Source organism: Carcharodon carcharias, chromosome 17, assembly GCF_017639515.1.
Source record: "Carcharodon carcharias isolate sCarCar2 chromosome 17, sCarCar2.pri, whole genome shotgun sequence".
Taxonomy (NCBI): Eukaryota; Metazoa; Chordata; class Chondrichthyes; order Lamniformes; family Lamnidae; genus Carcharodon; species Carcharodon carcharias.
The window spans coordinates 113,137,738-113,161,616 of NC_054483.1; the positions used below are offsets into that span (position 1 = coordinate 113,137,738).

General features: G+C 42.5%; 1 protein-coding gene across 2 annotated transcripts in view; it reads right to left on the minus strand.

The window, feature by feature from the left end:
• sufu (suppressor of fused homolog (Drosophila)) overlaps positions 1-23,879 on the minus strand; it is a 176,607-nt gene that overhangs the window by 123,291 nt on the left and 29,437 nt on the right. For both annotated transcript variants that reach the window (XM_041210162.1, XM_041210161.1), the window contains exon 3: positions 940-1,076. In XM_041210162.1, coding sequence (XP_041066096.1) covers positions 940-1,076 — 137 coding nt within the window. The remainder of the gene's footprint in view (positions 1-939; positions 1,077-23,879) is intronic.

Sequence of the window (23,879 nt, forward strand, 5' to 3'; positions counted from 1 at the left end):
GTGTGCGCACGCGCGCGTGTGTCTGTGCGTGTGCTGGGAAAATTCTTTAGGAAGAGATAGATAGTTATACTTCCTAATTACAATTGTGTGTTAACTAGTATTTGCAATTTGTTAAAAGAAGTTTTGTTTAAAATAAATTAATCATTGAGTTTTTTGAAAGAAGCCTCGTCAGAGTCTCTTCTTCTAGGTACTAGAGGCTACAATTGGCCATTTCGGTGGGAGAATTAAACATTTAAATTAATGTTACGGCCTGCAGATTGGTGGGGATTGATAATTCGCACACTCCTCCCATCCCGGTTGTAACTCAACAAATGTAAAAACTAGTAAAAGCTGAACATAGCACATCAATGCAGTACCAAAAGGTCACTGGCCTCATCAGAAGGAGAGAGGTGGGTATGGGATGACTGCTATTTTTGCATTTATGTCGAAAAATGTATTGCATTCATCCTGACAGCCCCCAATCTTTACTCTGCCAAATCTGCTCACAGCAGCACTCATTTTTACAGCACAAGCATATACATTGCTCAAAGATCCCCAGCTATAAAGCTTTCTCATCTGCCTTATCTGGAACAAGTTTTCATTTTAATATATGCCACTTCAAAGTCACTTTTCCGTATGTTACATTGCTCATCATTTTTTTTTTTAAACAGGAGAAAGTAGATCACAAGGGACAGCATTTGACAAAGGATGTGAGGAATCCTTCATCAGGGACCCCACCAATTTGAGAAGGAGACATTACTGTTAAGGCACATCAGTGAGTAGCCCCATAGGCAACATGAAGGGAGAAAGAACAAAAATGCAACATAGTTCAACAAGTGACTCTCAATACTGCATTGGGTTCTTAATGCAATACAAGCTGTAGATGTTTTGCTTTGTCAGGAGCAAAATCTAGTCTTCATTCTACACAATGCCAGCAAGTAAATAATTACTGAACTTTACCTGACTGGAACACATATCTGGCCAGACCCTGCATCAGCTCAGCTGGCCAAGTCGGAGGTGCGGTTTCCCCAGTTTCTCGTCTCAGCCGGAAGGTCAGTTCAAAGCCAAAGCCACTTGGTCCTTCCAGTCCTGTAAATCTAGACAAAAAAAAACTGTCTTAAAAAAGTCTTAATTCTCTTCCTATCAACCATCTGCTCACTATGACTATTACAAAGACAAAATACACATTCACCAAGTTATAATCAAAGTCATTTGAAAGTGAAAAAAATGCTATCCAGCTCAAAATTTCCCAGTATTTAACACAAAGGTCCTGAAAACAGTGATAGTTGCAGAAACAATTATTTTCATGGTTACATTTGTGATATAGTGGGTTTGATGAGTTTAGGAAACAACAATTGATCAGTGAAACTATTTTAGGTATTTTTTAAATACCTTTTACATCAGTAAAAGCACACAATAAATGTAAAGATTCCAATACAAGCAGGCACATTTTACAATATTTTCTTCCCTGCTAGAGAAGGCAAATAACAATACTAGTAAAGTAATGCTGCACATTTCAGTTTGCAATCACAGTGGCATCCACTGGGAAAATTATGCCCGATACATTTTGATACATGTTCCACTACTTATAGTGCATGCATTCATCAAATGCACTTTGCCAACTGTAGTAGGTGGCCACTGTAACCTGACAGCCAAGAACTTGGAGCTGACCAACAATACAAGAAATCATGAGTTCCAGAAAAGTACAGCCATTCAAAAGCTCATCTAAACAGTTGAAGTTTAGATGCCACAGTGTTATTTGAATGGATAAATGCAAAGACTATTATCTTCCGATCATTTTGCTATTGTGCCATGGGTGCATTTTCTGTGCACAGTAACTACTTAGATTATTTAGCAAGCTTAACCTTATTTCTAAATATACAGTAACCTTGAGTTGCTATCAGTGCCCCATTTTAAGGACAGTATGAGACCCATTTTCTTTCAAGGCAATGCTGCACTATGAAGGAACTTACACGTAGCAATGTCTATGATTGGAGCCAGGAAGGTTGATACATTCACAACTCAGTAACCCTGTTCAGATACATTTGAAGTTTGTTGTCAATGTGCTTGGAATTTCTTACGGAAATAGGGAATAACCCACTATAAAGAAAAAAACATCCTAAACCGCCTAAAGTAATACATGCACGTGCGTGGTCCATGAGGCTCACAGTATGCAGCTACATAGCCTATGAAGACAAAAGCTCAATACCCTTGCACTAAAAAGGTACTCCAAGGTGCATGGGAATACTCTCAGCTTGTGATATATTTTCAAGTCAGGATGGTGGGTGGCTTGGAGGGGAACTCCAAGGTGGTGTTCCCATGTATATGCTGCCCTTGGCCTTCTGGATGGTAGCGGTTGTGGGTTTAGAAGATGCTGTCTAAGGAGTTTTCAGTCACCATGTAGATGGCACACATTGCTGTCACTGTGTGTTAGTGATGGAGGGAGTGAATATTTGTGTATGGGGTGCAAAGCAAGCAGGCTGTTTTGTCCTGGATGGGTGTCAAGCTTTTTGAGTGGTGTTGGAGCTGCACTCATCCAGGCCAGTGGAGAACATTCCATCACACTCCTAACTTGTGCCTTATAAATGGTGAACAGGCTTTGGGGAGTCAGGAGGTGAGTTACTCATTGCAGGGTTCCTATCTTCTGACCTGCTCTTATATGCTACTGAGTGTCAAGAAGCAATGATTAGATTCTCTCTTGTTGGAGATGGTCATTGCCTGGCACTTGTGTGGCGCCAATGTTACTTGCCACTTGTCAGCCCAAGCCTGGATATTGTCCAGGTCGTGCTGCATTTGGACATGGACTGCTTCAGCATCTGAGGAGTCCCAAATGGTGCTGAACATTGTGCAATCATCCCCACTTCTGACCTTATGATGGAAGGAAAGTCATTGATGAAGCAGCTGAAGATTGTTGGGCCTAGAACACTACCCTGAGAAACTCCTGCATGTTGTCCTGGAACTGAGATGACTGACCTCCAACAACCACAACCATCTTCCTTTGTGCTAGGTATGACTCCAGCCAGCAGAGGGTTTTCCCCCTGATTCTCATCAACTCCAGTTTTGCTAGGGTTCCTTGATGCTATACTCGGTCAAATACTGCCTTGATGTCAAGGGCAGTTATGTATGCCTAGTGCTGCACCTAGCATACCCTCCTGCAGTCTTCATTGAACCAGGGTTGATCCCTGGTTTGGTGGTAATGGTAGAGTGGGTGATATGTCAGGCCATAGAGGTTACTGATTGTGGTTAAGTACAATCCTGCTGCTGCTGACGGCCCAGTGCTTCATGCCCAGTCTTGAGTTGCTCGATCTGTTCGAAATCTACCCATTTAGCACGGTGGTGGTGCCACACCACACAATGGAGAGTATCTCAATATGAATACAAGACTTCATCCCCACAAGGACTGTGAAGTGGTCACTACCACCGATAGTCATGGACAGACGCACCTCTGGCTAGCAGATTGGTGAGGATGAGGTAAGTACATTTTTCCCTCTTGTTGGTTCCCTCACCACCTGCCGCAGACTCAGTCTAGCAGTTACGTCCTTTAGGACTTGGCCAACTCGGTCTGTAGTGTGCTACCGAGCCACTCTTGATGATGGACATTGAAGTCCCCCAACCAAGTACATTTTGTACACTTACCACCCTTAGTGCTTACTCCAAGTGGTGTTCAACATGGAGGAGTACCGATTCATTAGCTGAGGGGGACACAGTATGTGATAATCAACAGGAGGTTTTCTTGCCCATGTTTGACCTGATGCCAGAAGACTTCATGCTGACCGGAGTGGATGTTGCAGACTCCCAGGGCAACTTGCTCCCGACTGTATACCACTTTGCCGCCACCTCTGCTGGACGGTGATGGTAGTACTGGGACATTATCTATAAGATACGATTCCATGAGTATGACTATGTCAGGTTGTTGCTTGACTAGTCTGTGAGACAGCTCTCTCAACTTGGGGCACAAGCCCAAAGATTTAAGTAAAGAGGACTTTGCAGGGCCGACAGGGCTGCATTTACCGTTGTTGTTTCCAGTGCCTGGGTTGATGCTGAGTGGTCTGTCTGGTTTCATTCCTTATTGACTTTCTAGCAGTTTGATACAACTGAGCAGTTTGCTAGGCCATTTCAGAGGGCATTTAAGAGTCAACCATATTTTTTTCATTAATTGAATTCAAATTCCACCATCTGCCATGGTAGGACCCGGGTCCCCAAAGCATTAATCCAGAGTAATCTCTGGATTACTCGTCTAGTGACGCCAACGTCTCCCAATTCTTTGCAGCACTCAAAACACAAATACATACATGTTTCCGAATATTCAACTGTTGTGGTAACTATGTAAACAATTGAAAACTAAGGCAAAACTATTACAGGAAATTTTCCAGACTGATTTAATAGACAAACAATTTGGCAATATCAATTCTTCAGCTGCTATAAATTGTAACTAGGCTGACCAACACTTAGTTTTTTTTACTATGTTTATTCTTATTTTTGCCATTTTTATACTTCTGCTATTTCTACTTTGGTGCTAAAAATAAAGTTCTAAATCAAAAAAAAAAATTTATGTTAATGATCCTGCCAGACTAATTCTGTTCACTTTCAACGCACAAGAACTGCCAGTCATTAGGCCTGGTACAAACAATCCTGTACAATCATTTTGTATTATTTATGCAGGAAACCAATAATCCTAATACAAACCATCAATGTATTTAAATATTTTCCAAGAAGCTAATCAACCCTACTAACCAAGGAACCTAATCAAACAAAACTAATGGTACAGAAAGAGTGTGTTAGTAAACTAGAGCATGGTCTACATGTTGCGATAGCCAGCTGTGGTTTAAACCAATGATTTATAGTGGTGAGCAGCAAGTGTCTACAAACGTGGTCATAATCTTTTTAGTTTCCATGACTGTCTAAGAGGATGCTGCTAATAAATTACATGTATTTGATCTCTAATAAAAGTAGCCTTTTAATGCTCAAACCCTTTTTTTGTTTGGAACAGGCAATTTTAAATGGCAAAAATTATTCAGGTAATATGCAACCAACAAGCACCACCATTGCCTCAGTCTGGTAAATCCCACAATATTCACATGTTGGCATGGCTGGCAGACTTGCATTAAAAAAAATGACTCGCTCTTTGGCCCTAACCCACACCCCATCCTCCCTGCCTCCATCTTGCTCTTATTGGCACAGTCTTGAATTTTACTTTTCCTCCATCCCTTTGTTTCCTGAAACCTTGGCCCAATTTTCCATTTTAATTTTCTTTCTTCACTGCTCAAGGTATTAGCAGAAGCTACAGTAATCAAATATGGCTGAGTTACTTGATAGCCAGCTGTGCATCAACCAGTCCTAGATCCACAACCTGTTTACTGCCAAAGTCATGTCTTCACTGTAGACCAAATCAAAGTTTTGCAGTCTTTTCACATCCAATCATGAATGGCGGTGGACGATTAAACAATTCTTCCCTGTTCATCCTTCAAGGCAATGACAATGTTCATCAGCTGGGGTGTTTGATAGGGTGCCGGTGGGTATGTAGGTAACTGCCAAGGCTGGTTCTGCTGCAAGCAGGACAGTATACTGCAGACGATTCAATTTAGGTGAGTTGTTGGCTTGGGATTTCCTCTCCTTGCATTTTCTCTTTGCCTCTGATATGCACTTGCTTTCGAAGCAGGCGCACTGTTTTTTATTTGGTTGCGCTTGGGGGGGCGGGGGGGGGAGATTTTGGCTGAGCTTCTCACAAGACGCAAAATCGATATCAAACTTCCTAAGTGAAATCTTCAGAGTGTCTCAAGTGCCATGACAGCATGGCCCAGGCTCCAAGCTCTCCATTGAAGATTCACTTTGGTAAGTGAGTATCAGACCTAACCAGCCCAACTCAGCTGTGACTCTCTCCATATGGTGTGGCTACTTGGCACACCAGCACAGGTGAGGACCTCAGTGTCTGGTATTTTGTCCTGCCATCCAAACTGCAGGAGCTTTCAAAAGCAGCTCAAGCAAAAGTGAATGAGCTTCTTAGCATGACAGTCCGAATCTGCCAAGCATAGAGCAGAGTGGACAGCATTATTGCTCTACAGACTTTCAATTTGGTAGGCAGACTTCTCTTCATTCCCAAAATGATGTTCGAAGTCTGCCGTGGGCTACATTTGCTTTGGCAATTCTTGAACATGTCTCAACGCCAATATGGACAGCTCAAGAGAGTGTGCTGCCAAGATAAGTGAACTGATCCGCTGCTGACACATTCTGGACATGGACTGAAAGATTGTGCTTGAGATAGGGTTTCCCTGGAGCAAGCTGGTACCTTATTTCAGTCTTCTTTGCGCTGATCAAAAGGCCGAAGCTGTTGCATGCATTGGAGAACAAGTCCATGCTACACTGCATGTCCAGCTCTGAACAGGCAGCTAGGGCATAGTTATGGGCAAACAGGAAATCATAAAGTATATCTTTGGAGCCATGATCTCAGATTGAGTAGCTTCCCATCCATGCGATATCTGATTTTGATGCCAGGATCACCATTATAAAATCATAAGGAAGAAACAGAAGCAGAAGTGGGCAATTCGGCCCACTGAGCCTGCTCCGCCATTCAATAAGATCATGGCTGATCTGATTGTGCCCTTAACGCTACTTTCCTGACTGTTCCCAATAACCCTTGACTCCCTTGTCAATCGAAAATGTGACTAACTCAGCCTTGAATATATTCAATGACCCAGCCTCCACTGCTCTCTGGGAAGAGAATTCCAAAGACTAACAGCCCTCAGAGAAGAAACTCATCCTCATCTTTATGTTAAAAGAGAGACCCTTTATTCTGATGAAGAGTCATACAGACACATAACTGTGTTCCTCTCCACAGATGCTGTCAGACCTGCTTAGTTTGTCCAGCTATTTTTGTTTTTGTTTCAAATTTCCAGCATCCCCAGCATTTTGCTTTTACCCCTTATTTTTAAACTGTGCCCACCAGTTCTAGATTCCCCAAGGACAGGAAACATCCTCCCAGCACCTACCCTATCAAGCCCCCTCAGAATCTTATATGTTTCAATAAGATCACTTCTCATTCTTCTAAATTCCAATGAGTATAGGCCCAACCAGCTAAACCTTTCCTCATAAGACAACTCCTTCATCCCAGGAATCAGCTTAGTGAACCTTCTCTGAACAGTTTCCAATGCAAGGGTATCCTTCCTTAAGTAAGGAGACCAAAACTGTACCAAGTACTCCAGGTGCAGTCTCACCAATGTTGTGGCAAAACTTAACTACTTTTGTAGTCAATTGCAAGTGCGATGAAGGCCAACATTCCATTTGTCTTCTTAATTACTTGCTGTACCTGCATACTAACTTTTTGTGATTCATGTACAAGGACACCCAGACCCCATTTAAATAATATTTTGCTTTTCTATTGTTCCTGCCAAAGTGGACAACGTCTCATTTTCCACATTTTCCTCCATCTGCCAATTTTTTGCCCACTCAATTAACCTTTGTAGACTCTTTGCACCCTCCTCACAACTTGCTTTCTTGTCTTTCTTTGTATCATCAGCAAATGTGGCTACAATACAGTTGGTCCACGCATCCAAATCACTGGTATAGATCATAAATAGTTGAGACCCAGCACAGTTACAGTTTCCCAACCTGAAAACGACCGATATATCCAGACTCTGTTTTCTGCTACTTAGCCAAATCTCTGTCCATCCTAATATATCACCCCCAACACCACTGTGCTCATCTTCTGTAGCAATCTTTTATGCGGCACCTTATTGCAGGCCTGAAGGCCTTTCAGAAATCCAAATTCAGTACATCTACTGGTTCCCCTTTATCATGGAAGTCATCAGAGGACATGGCAGAGAAAAAGAGGGTTAGCACTAGCACGCAGCCCTGTTTACTTTCATTAGCGTCTGTGGGAATTAGTCAGATGACATACCATTATTTATGACACGCGCGAGCATACCATCGTGGAACTGTCAAATAGTTGAGAAAAGTTCTCAGGGCAGCCGAATTTCTCCATTACCTAATAATAGGAACAGGAGGCTCCAGGAACAGCCCCATCCTCAATGATGACAGAGCCCAGCACCTGAGTGCAAAAGACAAAGTTGAAGCGTTTTCAAACATCTTCAGCCAGAAGTGCCAAGCAAATGATTCGTCTCAGCATAGCCCTGAGCAACGTTCCTTCTAATGTCCCTTCACTGTGCTTGGCATATTTGTTGTACTGCACTGTCTCTTTGATTGCAGTGGAACCTGTTAATTCCCTGCATGGCAGGACTTCTGCACAGCCACACACCCATGTTGCTTAGAGGGAGCACCATCACAGGAGCCAGTTTTCAACCAATTCATTTTCAATCCAAGTGATACCTTAATCTATGGGCCCTGACAACATGCTACTTGTAGTGCTGAAAATTTGTGTTTCCAAACTAGTTACACCTCCAGCCTAGCTGTTCAAGTACAACTATAACACTGATGTCGATCTGACAAAGGGGAAAACTGGCCAGGATGCCTTGTCCAAAGGCGGGGCAAATCCAAGTTGACCAATTACTACCCCATCCGCCTACTCGCAATGATCAGCCAAGTGACAGAAGACATCATCAACAGTGCTACCTAGCAGCATTTACTCACCAATAAACTGTTCACTCAAATTCAGGTTGGTTCTGCCAGGACTACTTGACTCCAAACCTCATTATAGCCTTGGTCCAAACATGAATAAAAGAGCTGAGTTCCAGAGGTGAGGTGAGTGTAACTGCCCTTGACATCAGGGCACCATTTGACCAAGTGATATTAATGAACCTCAAGTCAATGGAATAGGGGAAAAATCTCCAATCGTTGGGAATCATATTTGGCACAAAGGAGGTCGATTATAGTTATTGGAAGTTAATCATCACAGCCTCAGAGCTCCTCAGGGCAGTACTCTTAACCAAACCACCTTCAGTTGCTTTCATCAATGACCCTTCTTCCACAACAACAACTAATTCTCATATAACATCTTTAATGTAATGAAACCTTCCAAGACACCTTCTTAGGAGCATTATAAAACCATGTATGACACTGAGTCACACAACAGATCAGATGGCCAAAAGGTAGGTTTAAAGGAGTGTCTTAAAAGAGGAAAGCAAGGTAGAGAGGCGAAGAGGTATAAGAAGGGAATTCTAGAACTTGGAGCCGAGGCAACTAAAGGTACAGCCACCAATGGTGGAGAGATTAAAATCAGGGGTGCACAGGAGGCTAGAATTAGAGGAGTGAGACATCTCAGAAGGTTGTGGGGCTGGAAGAGATAGCAAAGATAGGGAGGGGCAATGAAGGATTTGAAAACAAGAAGAATTTTAAGATCAAGACGTTGCTTGACCGGAAGCAATGTAGATCAGTGAGGGCAGGGGTGCTAGGGGAATGGGACTTTCTGTGAGTAATGACAGAGCCTACTGAGTTTTGGATGGCCTCAAGTTTAGATAAGGTCGAATGTGGAAGACCAGCAAGAATGCATTGGAATAGTCGAGTCTAGCGGTAACGAAGGCATGAATGAGTGTTTCAGCAGTAAATGAGCTGTGACAGGGGCAAAGTTGGCAACATTACAATAAGGTGAAAATGGGCGCCTTTAGTGATGGCATGAATAAAAGTTCAGTAGCTCATCTCGGGAACGTGATGCCAAAGTTCAGAACAACTAGTTCCCAGACTGCTGCCAGGAAGGGAAGGAGTCGGGAGCTAGAGAATGGAGTTTGAAGTAGGGACTGAAAACAATAATTTCAATCTTCCCAATGTTTAACTGGAGGAAATTTCTGCTCATCCAGTACTGGATGTCAGATAAGCAGTCTGATAATTCAGCCATAGGAAGGTCAGAAGTGGGGATGCTTGCTGATGATAGCGCAGTGTTCTGTTTCATTCGCAATATCTCAGATAATGAAGCAGTCCATGCCCACACACAGCAAAACTTTGTCAAATTTCAGACTTGGGCTGATAAGTGGCAAATAATGTTAATTTCACAAAAGTCAAAGACAACGACTATCTCACATGAGAGTCTAAACCCTTCTCATGACATTCAGTGGCATTATCATTGTTGGTAATGTCATCATCAACATCCTGGGGGCACAAGTGACCAGAAATTTAAAAGCACCAGCTACATATATACTATGAATACAAGAGCAGGTCAGAGGCTGGGTATTTTGCAGCGAGTCATTCATCTTCTGACTCCCAAAGCCTTTCAACTATTTTCAAGGCACAAGTCAGCAGTGTGATGAAATACTCTCCACTCACCTGGATAAATGCAGTTCCAATAACATTCAAGAATCTCAACACCATTCAGGACAAATAAGCCCCTTTGAATGGCACCAAGTCCGCCACCTTTAACATTCACTCCTCCACCACAGGCACGGTGTGGCTGCAGTGCGCACCAGTACAAGTGCGTACCAGCTACAAGTGCACAGTTTCAACTAGCCAAGGCTTCTATCACTTAGAAGGACGAGGGCAGCAGGTACATGGGAATGCCATCACTTCCAAGATACACACCATTCTATCTTAGAAATATAACTGTTCCTTCATCATCATTGGGTCAAAATCCTGCAACTTCCTTCCTAATGGCAGCTTCACCACACAGGCTGCAGCAGTTCAAGTGCCAACTCACCACCACCTTCCCAAGGGCAATTAGAGTTGATCAATAAATATTGGCTTTGCCAGTAACACCTATATCTCATGAATAAATAAAAAGAAAAACATGTCCAACAAGTACAAACAGGCTACATTGGAAATTCACTAGAATGAGAGCAGCGGAGAAAGGCTTGCAAAGAAGAGTTGCTTGGGCTCTTTTCATTAGGGAAGATCCAATATGGGTATAAAGAACTGTGGTGTTTTTAGAAAACTAATCAGGGAAAAACTAGTTTACTGGCTAGTGGGTCAATAACTAGAGAACCAATATTTAAGATCATCAGAGAGATTAGAAGCAATGAAAAATAAAAACAATAAACGCTAAAAATACTCAATGTCAGCATCATTTTTTTTGGTGTTGGAGACTTTTTGTTATTGATGGCAAAAGCTCACCAACCTGAAACGTCAACCCTACCTTCCTCTCACCACAGAAGCCTGCTGAACTGGGTGTTTCAAGCAATTTCCATTTTGTAGCTCAGATGTCCAGCATTTGTCATATTCTGCTTCTTGTTTCCTTAAGAACATGTTTTTTTTGTGGCAGCCTTCTGTATTATAATACGATGATTAGTTTTACAGAGAGTTATTAACGTCTTAAATGTAACACAAAATGGTGGAAGCCAGATTCATAGATTTTGAGGAAAGTAAATAAATATTTGAAGAAAATTTTAATAGGGCATGAGAAAGGAATGGGTCCTAACTGGATAGCACGGGCATAGCAGAACCATGATGATCTTACCTTTTATTTATTTATTCATTCATTCACAAGATGCTAGGCCAGCATTTATTGTCCATCCCTAATTGCCCTCGAGAAAATGGTGGTGAGCCGCCTTCTTGAACCACAGTAGGCCATATGGTGTAGGTACACCCACGGTGCTGTTAGGAAGTTGTGATGACTGTCACTTAAAGATCAGTTCAACTGAGTAGGGGTCGTGTGATTTGTTCAACCAAAGTGTGGCTAGCACGGGAGAATAAATTCTAGGGAGGAGCTTCCTAGGAAAGGCGGCTGTATGAGGGGCTAGCTGTATACCAGCAGCCATGTAAGCTCTCGTGTAAATAAAGTTTATTTTATTTAAGAAGCCTTCCAGAGCATGTTTCTACGTTTGGCAACAAGGGAAAAATTATCCTGGCACTGACTCCCACCTGCATCTGTGAGTATCGTGTTTAATTGACGACCGTGAATAGGAAATTATATTATGCACCGAATTGCCGCTTTTCAGCCAGATAGACTACTTCTGACTCCTCTGGAGAGGAACGGGGTCATTTCCAACCGAAACCTTCGGTCGTATTGCAACGCTTTAAGTTTAATTCGCGAGCGAGAGCCCCAGGGGAGTCGATCGCGACCTACATTGTGAAACTCAAACAGTTATCAGAGTATTGCAATTTTGGAATGATCCTAAGTGAGTGACATGCTGAGAGATTGATTAGTCTGTGCCGAACTTAACGATACCGTACAATATCGGTTGTTAGCGGAAGGTGATAGCGATTTCAAAAGTGTGGAGATTGCGCTCGCTATGGAAAGCGCTGAGGCAGATGCATTGGAACTGCAGGGCGCGCAAAGTGGTGCCATGCACCATTTAGGGCGGGAAGCAGCAGCCAGTCGTGACGCCAAATCGGCTGAGGTCATTGGAAAAAAGGAAGCAGTTTCAGTAAGTTATAGAACTAAAAGAGACAGCGGAGGCAGTCAGGCAGTGATTCCTAAGGTCCAATGTCATCAGTGTGGGAATAACCACACTCCTGAATCTTTTCACTTTAAGGAGGCCAAGTGCCTATATTGTGAGAAAAAAGGACACCTGAGGAGACAATGCTGGGCTAGGTCGAGGCAGTCAAATAGCCAATCCAACAAGATGCTAGAAGTATACAGTGCGGAAGACCCTGGTACCAGTAAGTCTGATATTTACTCTCTTTCCGACATTAATTAAGGTTAAGCCAGACGTAATCACCATAGCACTCTGTATAAATGGGAAGTCTTTAAATATGGAACTAGGTACAGGTGCATCAGTCACTGTGATGGGCAAGCACACATTCCAGTATTTGAGAGAGGGTGCCCAGCCTTTAAATTTAGAGAGCACTTCAGCCAAGCTTAAAACATACACCAGAGAAGAATTGTTAAGAAAATGTTAGTGTCTTCCGGGACGAGTTTGACAAAATTAAGGGCTTACCAGCCAAAATCTACGTGAATCCGGAAGCCATTCTCTATTTTTCAGAACAAGACCCATACCGTATGCCTTGCGTGAGAAAGTGGAGGCTGAACTAAAGAGATTAGAAGAACTAGGTATTATCCAGCTGGTTCAGTTTTCAGAATGAGCTGCACCCACTGTCCCCATTTTGAAGCCCAACTATACCATCTGCATTTGCGGCGATTACAAACAAACCGTCAATCAGGCCCGCAAAACTGAACAAGTATCCTCTTCCACAAATTGAAGATCTTTATGCAAAATGCAAAAACTGGCCGGGTACCAGTAATATACCAAGCTGGACATGAGTCACGCTTAACAACAGCTTGAGTCGGATGACGGTTCCCGATATGTTACGATAAACACCCACAAAGGACTTTTTCAGTACATGTGCCCATCTTTTGGTGTCTCATCAGCCTGCACAATATTCAAGTGCACAATGGAGAGCCTACTACAGGGGTTGCCACAGATTCTGGTATACTTCAATGATATACTCATCACAGGCCATGGAGGACGAACATCTGGCAAATTTAGAAGAGGTGTTAAAAAGATTTCAGGAGTGGAGCTTGTCTCAAGAAAGAAAAGTGCACTTTTCAAGCCAGGGAGGTGACTTGCTGGGACACAGGATCAATGCTCAAGGGCTTCATCCTGTTGAAGAGAAAGTCGAGGCCATAAAAGAAGCACCTTCCCCTACGAACGTGTCTGAACTTAAATAATTTCTAAGAATAGTCAATTATGGGCGGTTTTTGCCAAATCTATCCACTGTGCTGGCTCCCTTACACACCCTACTAAAAAAGCACCACCTCTGGTTTCAGGGAATTCCTCAGGAAATGGCTTTCAACAAGGTGAAGCAATTGCTGCAGTCTTCAAACCTACTTGTACACTTTGACCCATCAAGGGAACTAATACTGAAGCGTGACGCCTCTCCAATGGCTGCCGACTAGGAAAGACCGATAGGATGAGAGTCAAGAACAGTATCAGTAGCTGAAAGAGGCTATTCACAAATCAAAAAAGAGGGCCTATCAATAGCTTTTGGCACTAAAAGGTTCCATCAATATCTACATGGGAGGCCCTTGACTATTGTTTCAGACCACAAGTCGCTGTTGGGCCTTTTTAAGGACAGCAAGGTTTGCGAGGATTCAGAGGAGGGCATTGATCCTGGCTGCAAATCAAACACCAACTATGGGTACATATTGCAAATGCAGGCGCCCTGATTGATGCACATTCTTCAGTGGATCGAAATTTTTGAAGTGAAAACACCGACATTGATGGCAACCATTGAAAAGCTGCAGCATTTTTTGCAACTCATGGCTTACCTGAAGTAATTGTGTCCAATTAATGGGGCAGTGTTCATGAATGCAGAGTTTCAAAACTTCACCACTCTCAATGGTATAAAACACATAAAGACAGTGCTTCTACCACCCAGCATCGAACAGCTTGGCCGAGAGAGCTGTCCAAGCTTTTAAATCTGGCACGAAAAATTTTTCAGGTTGATTTTCAGCAACAAGAGTCTCGTTTTCTGCTGAGTTACCATACCACTCCACATGCAACAACACTGTAGGGAGTGGTCCTAGGTGGATTCCCGGACGGGTATCCTCTGAAACCAGGCCTCTTTTGTATCAAGTAAGGATAGAAGAACGGATCGCTTGGAAGCATGTTGATCCTTTGAAGGGTAGAGAGGCACTCTCGCAGTCAGTGTTACCACCGAGTGTTGGTGAAACTGTGTACACCGAAGATTCTGGTTGACCTGTAATAAACATCAAGGACATCCCTGTGGAAGTTAATGATAATGGATTGACCGTACCAAATGTGGCTGTGAACCCAGGGCAGCTGGAGTAGAGGGCTGTCAGGAAGCAGGAGGTGACCTGTCCCTGTGCCCACAAAAGGAGCTCCGAGCAGGGGGGAGCAGAGCCTACAGGCCCACTCAAAAGGGCCAGGACTGAGCAGGAGCTGGTGGTCCTCTAGGAGGTACCCGTTAGTACAATTCTGGAAAATGTCAATCCAGCAGAAGCCTCACAACTTGTTGAATTACGCCACTCAAAGCGAATTTGAAAAACATCCCAAAGACATAATTTATAACCGTGGGGTCAGTTGTATGTATTGTGTAATTGAAGTCCAGGCTAACGACACATCTAATTATTTCTAGAATTCAGAAACTACTTGGTTCACTACAGAGTTTCACAGGTGACTCAGCAGCTGGAGTGGTATCCAAACAATTGAAGGTCCAGGTCGGAACTCTGATTGCTAAATAGGTCAAGTAATCAAACACAGGAATAGGAGTTTTTGGAGCAGATTGGATGCTCCACCACAAGGTGGCGGTAGAAATGGCGAATAATTGCTTATGGGAAGGTAGTAGGAGAAGACGAGGTTGTGGTCATCCCGGGGAGGACCCAGAAAAGGTGGCTCATCGCCTCACTGAGATCATATGACCCTGACACCTTGATACAGAATACCCCTTCTGATTATAAAGATTTAATTGGAAAACATTCGCTGACCATATACATGATTGCAGAGAGTGACTGGGATGGAGGTGCAGGTAGATGAGGAAGCTATGGTACAACCCTAGAAACAATACACCTATTCAAAAGAGGCAGAGGATGACTTGGAGAAAGTTGTGGAATCCCTAATGGAAAAGGAAGTCCTCCGAGCGATAGCCATCCATGTCATTTCCCCCACTTGGCTTGTGAAGAATACAGATAGGTCATGGAGGATGACAGTGGACTATTGAGGCTTGAATAAGAACATCCCAGCTTGTGCACCCACAGTTGCCACGGCAGCAGACTTGATAGCTGCTATCCTGGTCAATACTCAGATTTTAACTGTCCTAGACATAGCGAATGAGATCTGGTCCATCCCTTTAAGGAGAGCACATTAGCCCAGGTCTTCCATAACAGCCCCTCCATCTTCCACCAGTGCATGGCTGATGGCCTAAAAGGATTTAGTTGCCCGAGCCACCTCATCCAATATGTGGACAATTTGCTCCTCTTCACTGAAACCAAAGGAGACCATAAGGGACTCCTTGCAGAACTGGTGGGTTTATTAAGAGAAGCAGATTTTAAAATAAACCCCAAGAAGGCACAGATAGGCCACAGGAAAATCTAATTTCTAGGCTTGACAGTCAAGCCAGGGGAACAGCCCATAGACCAGGGGAGATGGGAAAGCCATAGAGATGCTTAACCATTCCGGATCAGTTCCAGCTCTCCGATCCTTTTTGGGCCTCACCACGTATTGCAGGGAGTTCATTGAGGATTATGGTGGGAAATCAGTGCCACTATCAACCCAGCTTAAGAAGGGAGTAGACTGGGAATGGACACTGCAGTGGGAGGAGGCTTTTAGCCAATTGAAGGGAGATTTATAGTCAACCTCTGCACTGGATATGGTGGACCCAACCCAAGAATTCACCCTGGAAGTGGCTGCAGCAACACCAGCCTAAACGCAGTTTCATTGCAGGAGGTACACAGCCTCCAGCGCCCGATAGCATACACATCCAGAGTCCTCAGAGAAGTAGAGAAAGGACATAGGGATATTCAGTGTGTGAGCACCATCTGCTAGCCACCTTCTGGTCGGTGACCCATTCTGCCATGCATACAAGCACTCAGGTAGTAACACCGATCACCCATCACATCCCCATCAGACTATTACTGGAAGGGCACATCAAAGAGTGAATAATGCAAGAGTGGCCAGGGGGACACTTTTGTTGCAGAGCACCACCCTAAAGATCAAGGCACTGCCGGAGACTTGGCTGGCGGCTAACCTTAGCTATCCAGGGGAGCCCCATATTTGCACCTTAAAGGGGGTCTGGGTGACTGAAGCGGGGTTCCTAGCAGGAATATGTCCCAGAGAGAAAGGCGTTTATGTGGACAGGTCTTGTTTTGTGGAAGAAGGGGAATGGAAGACAGGTTATGGGATCTATAACCCCCTCCGAGGCATTGAGTTAACTAGAAAATTACCGTCCCACCTCAGTGCCCAACAGGCTGAACTGGCTGCTGTTGTCTATGTGGTTACCCAACCTCAGGGATTTCCTATCCCTTATACAGTCTGCTCTGACTCGATGTTTACTTGCAATGCCAGACTGAATTTTTGGCAATTTGGAACTATAGGGGTTTCACGTCGGCAGACGGTTGACCCCCAATCAGTGCGCCTTTGCTGAAGGCTATTCTCCAAGTGGTGGGAAAGAGGATGGTGAATATTACATCCACAAGATTAAGGCTCACTCCAAAAGCAAGCCTGGGTGGTATGGGAATAAGAAGGCAGATGAATTAGTCATAAAGGGAGCTTTAGAAGGGATACCTTGGGACCTCTATCAGTCGGGAGTAGTAATGGCAGTTACTTCCAGTACACCTGCTGAGATCCCACTCCCACCCAACTTGAAAGGGTTACAGATGAAGGATGTAGTTCTGAAGGCAGTTATTCAGGCCAAACTATACAATTCCCCAGTGGAAGGACCCTTCAGAGTCCCAGGTGTCCAGCTAAGGGAAGGGATATTATTTAAAGATGGTAGGTGAGTTGTCCCTAAGAGATATCATCAGGAGATTATTAGTCTAGTTCACGTGGATCCAGGAGCGGGTCACTCTGGCCCTGAGACTACCTGGGAATGGCTCAAGTCTGTGGCTTGGTGGCCCGGAAATCGCCAAGATATTGACAGTCACTGTAAAGCCTGTTTGGTCTGCGTTGCGAGTAATCCTGATCCTCACCATCTTAAAGTTTCTATAGATCATGCTAGGCGCGTAGAGGGACCCTGGCAGTGTGCCCAGATTGACTTCATTAGGCCCTTACCCATCACAAAGAAAGGTAAGAAGCTCTGTCTTGTTTTTGTGGATAATTTCACTAAGTGGGTGGAAGCTTTTCCCTTGAAGGCATTGTAGATTACCAAGACCCTAGTTAGAGGGTTGTTTTCTCGATTGGGGACTACTGCAAGTGGTGGAGTCAGGTCAGGGCAGCCACTTCACAGGACGGGTAATGCAGGCTACTTTAAAGCTATTAGGGGATTGAAGGTAAATGGCACATTATGCATAACCCCCAGTCTTCAGGTATCGTGGAACGCATGAAATGTACCCTCAAAAATACTATGCATAAAAATCTCCTTGCTCGGGACCGAAAGTGGGAGCAGGCCACAAACACGAGACTGAAGTCTAATTGTTCTGACAAAATCACCTCTCTGAGACCCTGTGATCCAATCATGTGGGGTGTGATGAAGCCCCAATCCCACATGAGGGGATATTATAGATGACGCTCCCATAAACAGCACTCCAGATAATGACACCTGCATTCTTTCCAAGTGGCGGCTGGAGATCCTAACATTGAGATGTCTGGGGAGACACCATCCCCAAGACAGAGAACACCAATATAGCTCCTGAGGAGTAACAGAGATAGGAGGCACAGATGGGATGCTAATTTCACGTGCTATTAAGTTCAATTGTATATAATTATAATATTCCAGTGACCAAATCTGCTCACAGAGCAGGGATTGTGTTTTTTTTCTCTCTTTCAACAGAATCAGGAAGACGGTACTAATGGTGATGATCCTGAGATTCATGACTGGCAACCTGTGTCGGGACAAAATATTAAAGCTTCAGGATGATAAGGATAACACAGAGTCAGTGATTTATCATACCTGTCCCACGGAAAACCCTAAGGTTAAGGCAGAGGCATGCATTGAGAACCCAAGGGTGGAGCAAGGCAAATTGGGGCATGAGGAGATTATACGGGGGAGTTCACAGGCAATTACAAAATAAAGTGTGCCTTCAACAGCACAAAAGCAGTTTGGGAAGTCCAAGAAGGGAAAGCGGTGTGCATCATTTGTGATCCATCCAAAACGATGATGAGGGAAAATAACACAATCTGGTTTAAGAGGAGAAAAGAAAATGGATGACTGCAGATAGGGAACCCCTGGAATCCACACATTTCTCCTCCTCAGTCAGTTCCCAAATGGAGGTTAGGTTGTGTTGGCCTTGGTAATGCGGGGAACATAATGGGGGAGACTATATGTGCGTAAGTGGTGAGGCCTGGGGCAGGCAATGGCCTCAGTCAGGCTGGAATAGGAATGGCAGCTATGAAAGGGGCATCTTTGACACTGTTGGGATGGGAGAAGTGTACTGCCCTGGTAAGGAGGAGACATGGACCCCTCAGTTCTGTGCACCACGAAAAGTGGGGGAAATGTTCTGGTTGTAACATTAAAGGCCACAAGAAAGCTCACTCCCTTTGCTAATAAAATCAAGATTAATCCAAAGACTGTAGGATGCCCTCGCCATACACCAGACCAAATAACAGTCTGGTTGTCATTCCCACACAAATGGTACTATATTACTATTTGCTCCACTAGGTAATGGAGCTCCTATTGTCTTCAAAATATGTGCCTCCAAACTGTATGATCCATTTCCATTTCTTCAAGTTATTACTCCTGTTTGATAATTCCTACCCTTTATAAATATGTACCTCTAAAGGTAATCCCATTTATAATTTCTACCCTACGTTCTTATGAAGCATTTTCTAGGTGTCTAGAAACTGTTGTTAATTAATGTGATGAATTTAAGAGTTATAGCCTACTCCATAAACACTACTATAATTTTCAGGTTGACCATTCTACTGATAATCATCTTGCCTTAATACAGACCTCAAATTCCATTTTTGAACACCGGACATCTCCAAAAGTTTTGATAGGTCTGGAACTCATCTATCATGTTACCATCAAGTGGCCTCCCAAAAGCTGAATAGCATTAGCTAGTTTCCTTTTAAAAATCACTCACTGCAATGGCTTATTGTCCAAATTGCTTTTCATTAACTCAATGATTCAAGAGTCCTTTTTTCACCCACTGTAAAAAAAACAAAGTTTCCAAAAAAATTTTTTAATTAAAATTTATAGAGCACTGCAACTGATCCATGCTGCCAATTCCAAAAGAAGAGCACTTCTCTGGGGTTCAGCAGTGCTGGATCAACCACAAGATCAGCCTGTAACACTTCTCTCAGTGAAAGAGGTCACCATAGCTACCAGTAATTAATTTCACGAAGATAGGTCCTAAAATAATTGTTTTCTGAAGGTATAAAGGTCTAGTTATTCCAACTAACAACAAGTAAAACAAAGCGTTTTTTTCATCTCCATTTTTATTCCTCCTTTTGTTACCTTCAACTTTCTCAGCTTGCTATGTTAAGGGCAAATCATGTTTAACTAATTTGATTGAGCATTTTTGATTAAGTAACAGGGAGGGCTGATAAGGGTAATGTCGTTGATGCAGTAAATATGGACTTCCAAAAAGCAGCTGATAACAGGCTTGTTACCAAAGTTGATGCCCGTGGAACAAATGGCAGCATGGATACAAAGTTGGCTGAGTGACAGGAAACAAAGTAGTGGTGTTTTTTTGAACTAGGGGAAGGTATTTAGTGAAGTATCCCAGGGATGGTTATTAGGACCACTGTTTTTCTTGATCTATATTAAAGATCAAGACTTGGGTATGAAGAGCACAATTTTAAAATTTGCAGATGCCACAAAATTGGAAGTATTGTGAACTGTGGAGGATAGTGACAGAATTCAAAAGGACATAGGCAGGCTGGTGGAATGGGCGGACATGTGACAAATGAAATTTAATGCAGAGAAATATGAAGTGATACAGTTTGGTTGGAAGATCAAGGGAAAGCAAAATATAATAAAGGATACAATTCTCAAGAGGGTAAAGAAGCAGAGGGACCTGGGAGTATATGTGCACAAATCATTGAAGGTGGCAGGGGAGGTTGAGCAGGTGTCTAATAAAGCACACAGGCACCTGGGAGTCATAAATAGGGGCTGAGAGCATACAAACAAGGAAGCTTGGGTGAGCTTTCCAACAGTACTGGTTTGGCCTTAACTGGAGTATTGTGTACAATTCTGGGCACTGCACTTTAGGAAGGACGTGAAGGCATTAGAGAGGGTGCAGAAAAGATTTACGAGAATGGTTCTAGGGATGTGGGACTTCACAGTTAGGTGGATAGGTTGGGGAAGTTGGGGCTGTTCTCCTTGAAGAAGAGATGGTTGAGAGGAGATTTGATAAAGGTGTTCAAAATCATGAGGGGTCTGGACAGAGTAGATAGGGAGAAACTAAAGAAGGGCACAGTTTTAAGTTGAACTGCAAAGGAGCCAAAGACGACATGAGGAAAAACATTTTTTTTTGCAGCAAATATTTTGGATCTGGAATACAATGCCCAAGAATGTGGTGGAGGCAGATTCACTTGTGGCTTTCAAAATGGAATTGGATAATTATCTGAAAAGAAAATATTTGCAAAGGGTATGGGGAAAAACCTGGGGAATGAATTAGCTGAGTTGCTCTTGCAAGAGAGCTGGCACGACACAATGGGCTGAACGGTCTCCTGTGTCGTAATCATTCTATGATTCTATGGTTCTAAAGTCTGACAGTAGGACACAGAATAAGGGAAGCTATAAAATGTAAAATGGAAGTGAAGAACTAGTTAATGTTCCTGACATTTTTCCAAAAAGGTGCAAAGAAAATCTGTAGAAACTTCCCAAACTTGTGTTGTGTAAGGAATAGTCTCACAATGCTTCTGAAATTATTAGGTTTTCATTCATAATTTAATGAAGTTTTTAAAACTAATCTAACCTCGTTTAAACTCAGGACAGTTCAGTTTTTTCAAGTTACTATTTTGGGATGGGAAGACACAAGACAACTTGACTGACAGCTCCTAAACTTTAGGGTTCCTGAGGCTATAGACATTGTATTTCTTTAATACATATTTTCAGCACACAAGATTAATTCTAAACCATATGGTATGCTATTTAATTAATATAAGATAAAGCAAGAATCAGACAAAATAAATTGAGAAGGGAAAAGGATCCGATACAAGGTTGGTATTTCTCTTGCAGCTTTGGGTTTTCATTTGGGGAAGGACGCACAATTTAGCGCCTGGCTTCACAAGCACAGAAGTACAAAAGGGAATACCAGAATCCAAATGGCCAAAATGATTACAGAGCAAGGGCATGAGGAAGGCGAACTAAGCAGAAGCCGTAGTACAGGAAAATAATTAGAATTGAAAAAAGAAATTTTTAGAACATAAAAAAGGCAAGAATATGCCCTAGATAATGTAACTTAAAAACATGTAACTGTCCCAGTGATCAACAAACACTTTAGCAGAGTCTTTTACCCCAGCATTTTATGGCAGAAACTGTTCCAGTCTGAATCCTTTTGCCAATATTTAGATCAGGAATTAATCAATAAAAGAGGTCCAAAACAGCAATGCATGGAGATATATGAAACAAAAGCTTTAACATCTTTCCTGATTATCAGTTGAATTAAAAAACACGCAACTTTTTCTCCCCTTCTTTTCCACCCACATTTTCTCTTTTCTTGGTATACTCCTACACTTGGTAGTTCCATTGGCGCCAGTCTCCCACCAACCTTTCACTCAAATGAACATTACTTACAACTGTGGAGGACATCACAGCAAGCTCTGATCCTGCCACACCCATGTGTGCGCACACAGTGGCATATGTATGTACATTTGTATGTATATATATATATATATATATATATATATATATATACACACGTATTTACCTCTCTATGGACTGAACAATTAAAATATTAAATCACAATTAAAAATTTCAAGTAGTTAATCTTGGAGTTATTGACACATTTAGTTGATTAATTAAATGGACGCAGTAATTTTAAGTTTATTTTTATTGATGATATTACAGAGAATTGAATAGAAAAATTCAAACTGAACCATTTATTGTAAAGAGTAGCCCTGTGAAATTGTATTTATTGTTGCACCAAACACCAAGTAACCTTTTTTAAAATTCGTGTTTCAGTTTAGCATTACCATTCTCTCTTTTATTTGTTTTCTGTTAAATATTAGTCCACGTTAACTACATTTTAAATGTGTTTTACAGCCCTATCTTTATATTTTATTTTTAGCTCTTAATTTTTTAAAAACAGCTCTCTATCCTGTTTTGCCACATCCAGACTCTATGCCTCACCTAACCTGACTTGCCATCTTTCTGTCTGACCAGCCTACTCAAAATGATATCACAGAGAACTCTGGATTGGTTTCTGAAAATGGCAGATCATCAGTTAAATCTGAAACTGACAGCTCAACAAAGCATCTTAAAAATTAATGAAATAAATGCTGGATGTAAAGTTCTGATGGAACAGGGTCTGCACTAAGTCAGTCATGCAACTTCTTTCAAAGAAGAAAAAAGGCTTTCAGCAAGTTTTGCGGCTACATACATATATTCCAAGATTGCCACTATGATCCAATAAATAAGAGTTTCCACAACAATCCCTCTGATACCTCAAAAGATAAATGCACCAGATATGGCTTTGACCATTAAATTCTTGATTTGTGCTGAGCTTACTGTTCTACGTGACACCCAAAAGTTTTATCCTGAAGCAGTAGGAAAACATAAGGTCCCTAGTCCTCTGGATCCTTAGCAAATGGTCTCAGCTTAAAAGTGCAGATGCATAGACACAATCTGTGTCAACCACGGGAACCGTCTCCACAGTTGAGCAACAGATGATTTTTGTAATTTAGACTCTAAAATTGCCACCATATTCCAGGATGAGTTCGTGGTTTCAGGACAAGGGAATGAGGGAAAAAGCGCTAACTATGCATCAATCAGATTCATATAAGTACATTGCCAAACAAGTTTGGAAGATACCTACAATTATATAGTTCAAAAATGGAGAGTGATCATTCTGCTTCAAATACATGACAGGATTGCCCAAATGTTGGAATGGATGTAAGAGTAAGAGGACAATTAGAAACAGAAACAGCAACATGGGGTCACTCAACTCTTTAATACAATTCAAATATGGCTGCAGAAGAAACTTGGTAAATCACTGTAATAAGCCCATGTACCCGTTTTGGTAGGTTGGGGGTGAGTGAGGGGAGAAGTGAGGGAATACAACAAAATAAATCCAATCCAACTTTACTAAATGTTGATTACGAAAACAAGAAAATTGCAAGCTATTGCATAAAGAACAAGTTGGCTTTATTAAATCTGAGAAAATAAAAGGAACATAAGCTAGAAATGTTATACACCTTGGAGTGGAACTTCCCACTGAAAAGCTTGATTTGATCCTACATTCAATTGCCGTGAGAGCCTGTCACACTTAGCAACATTACTATCAATTAAAAAAGATTTAT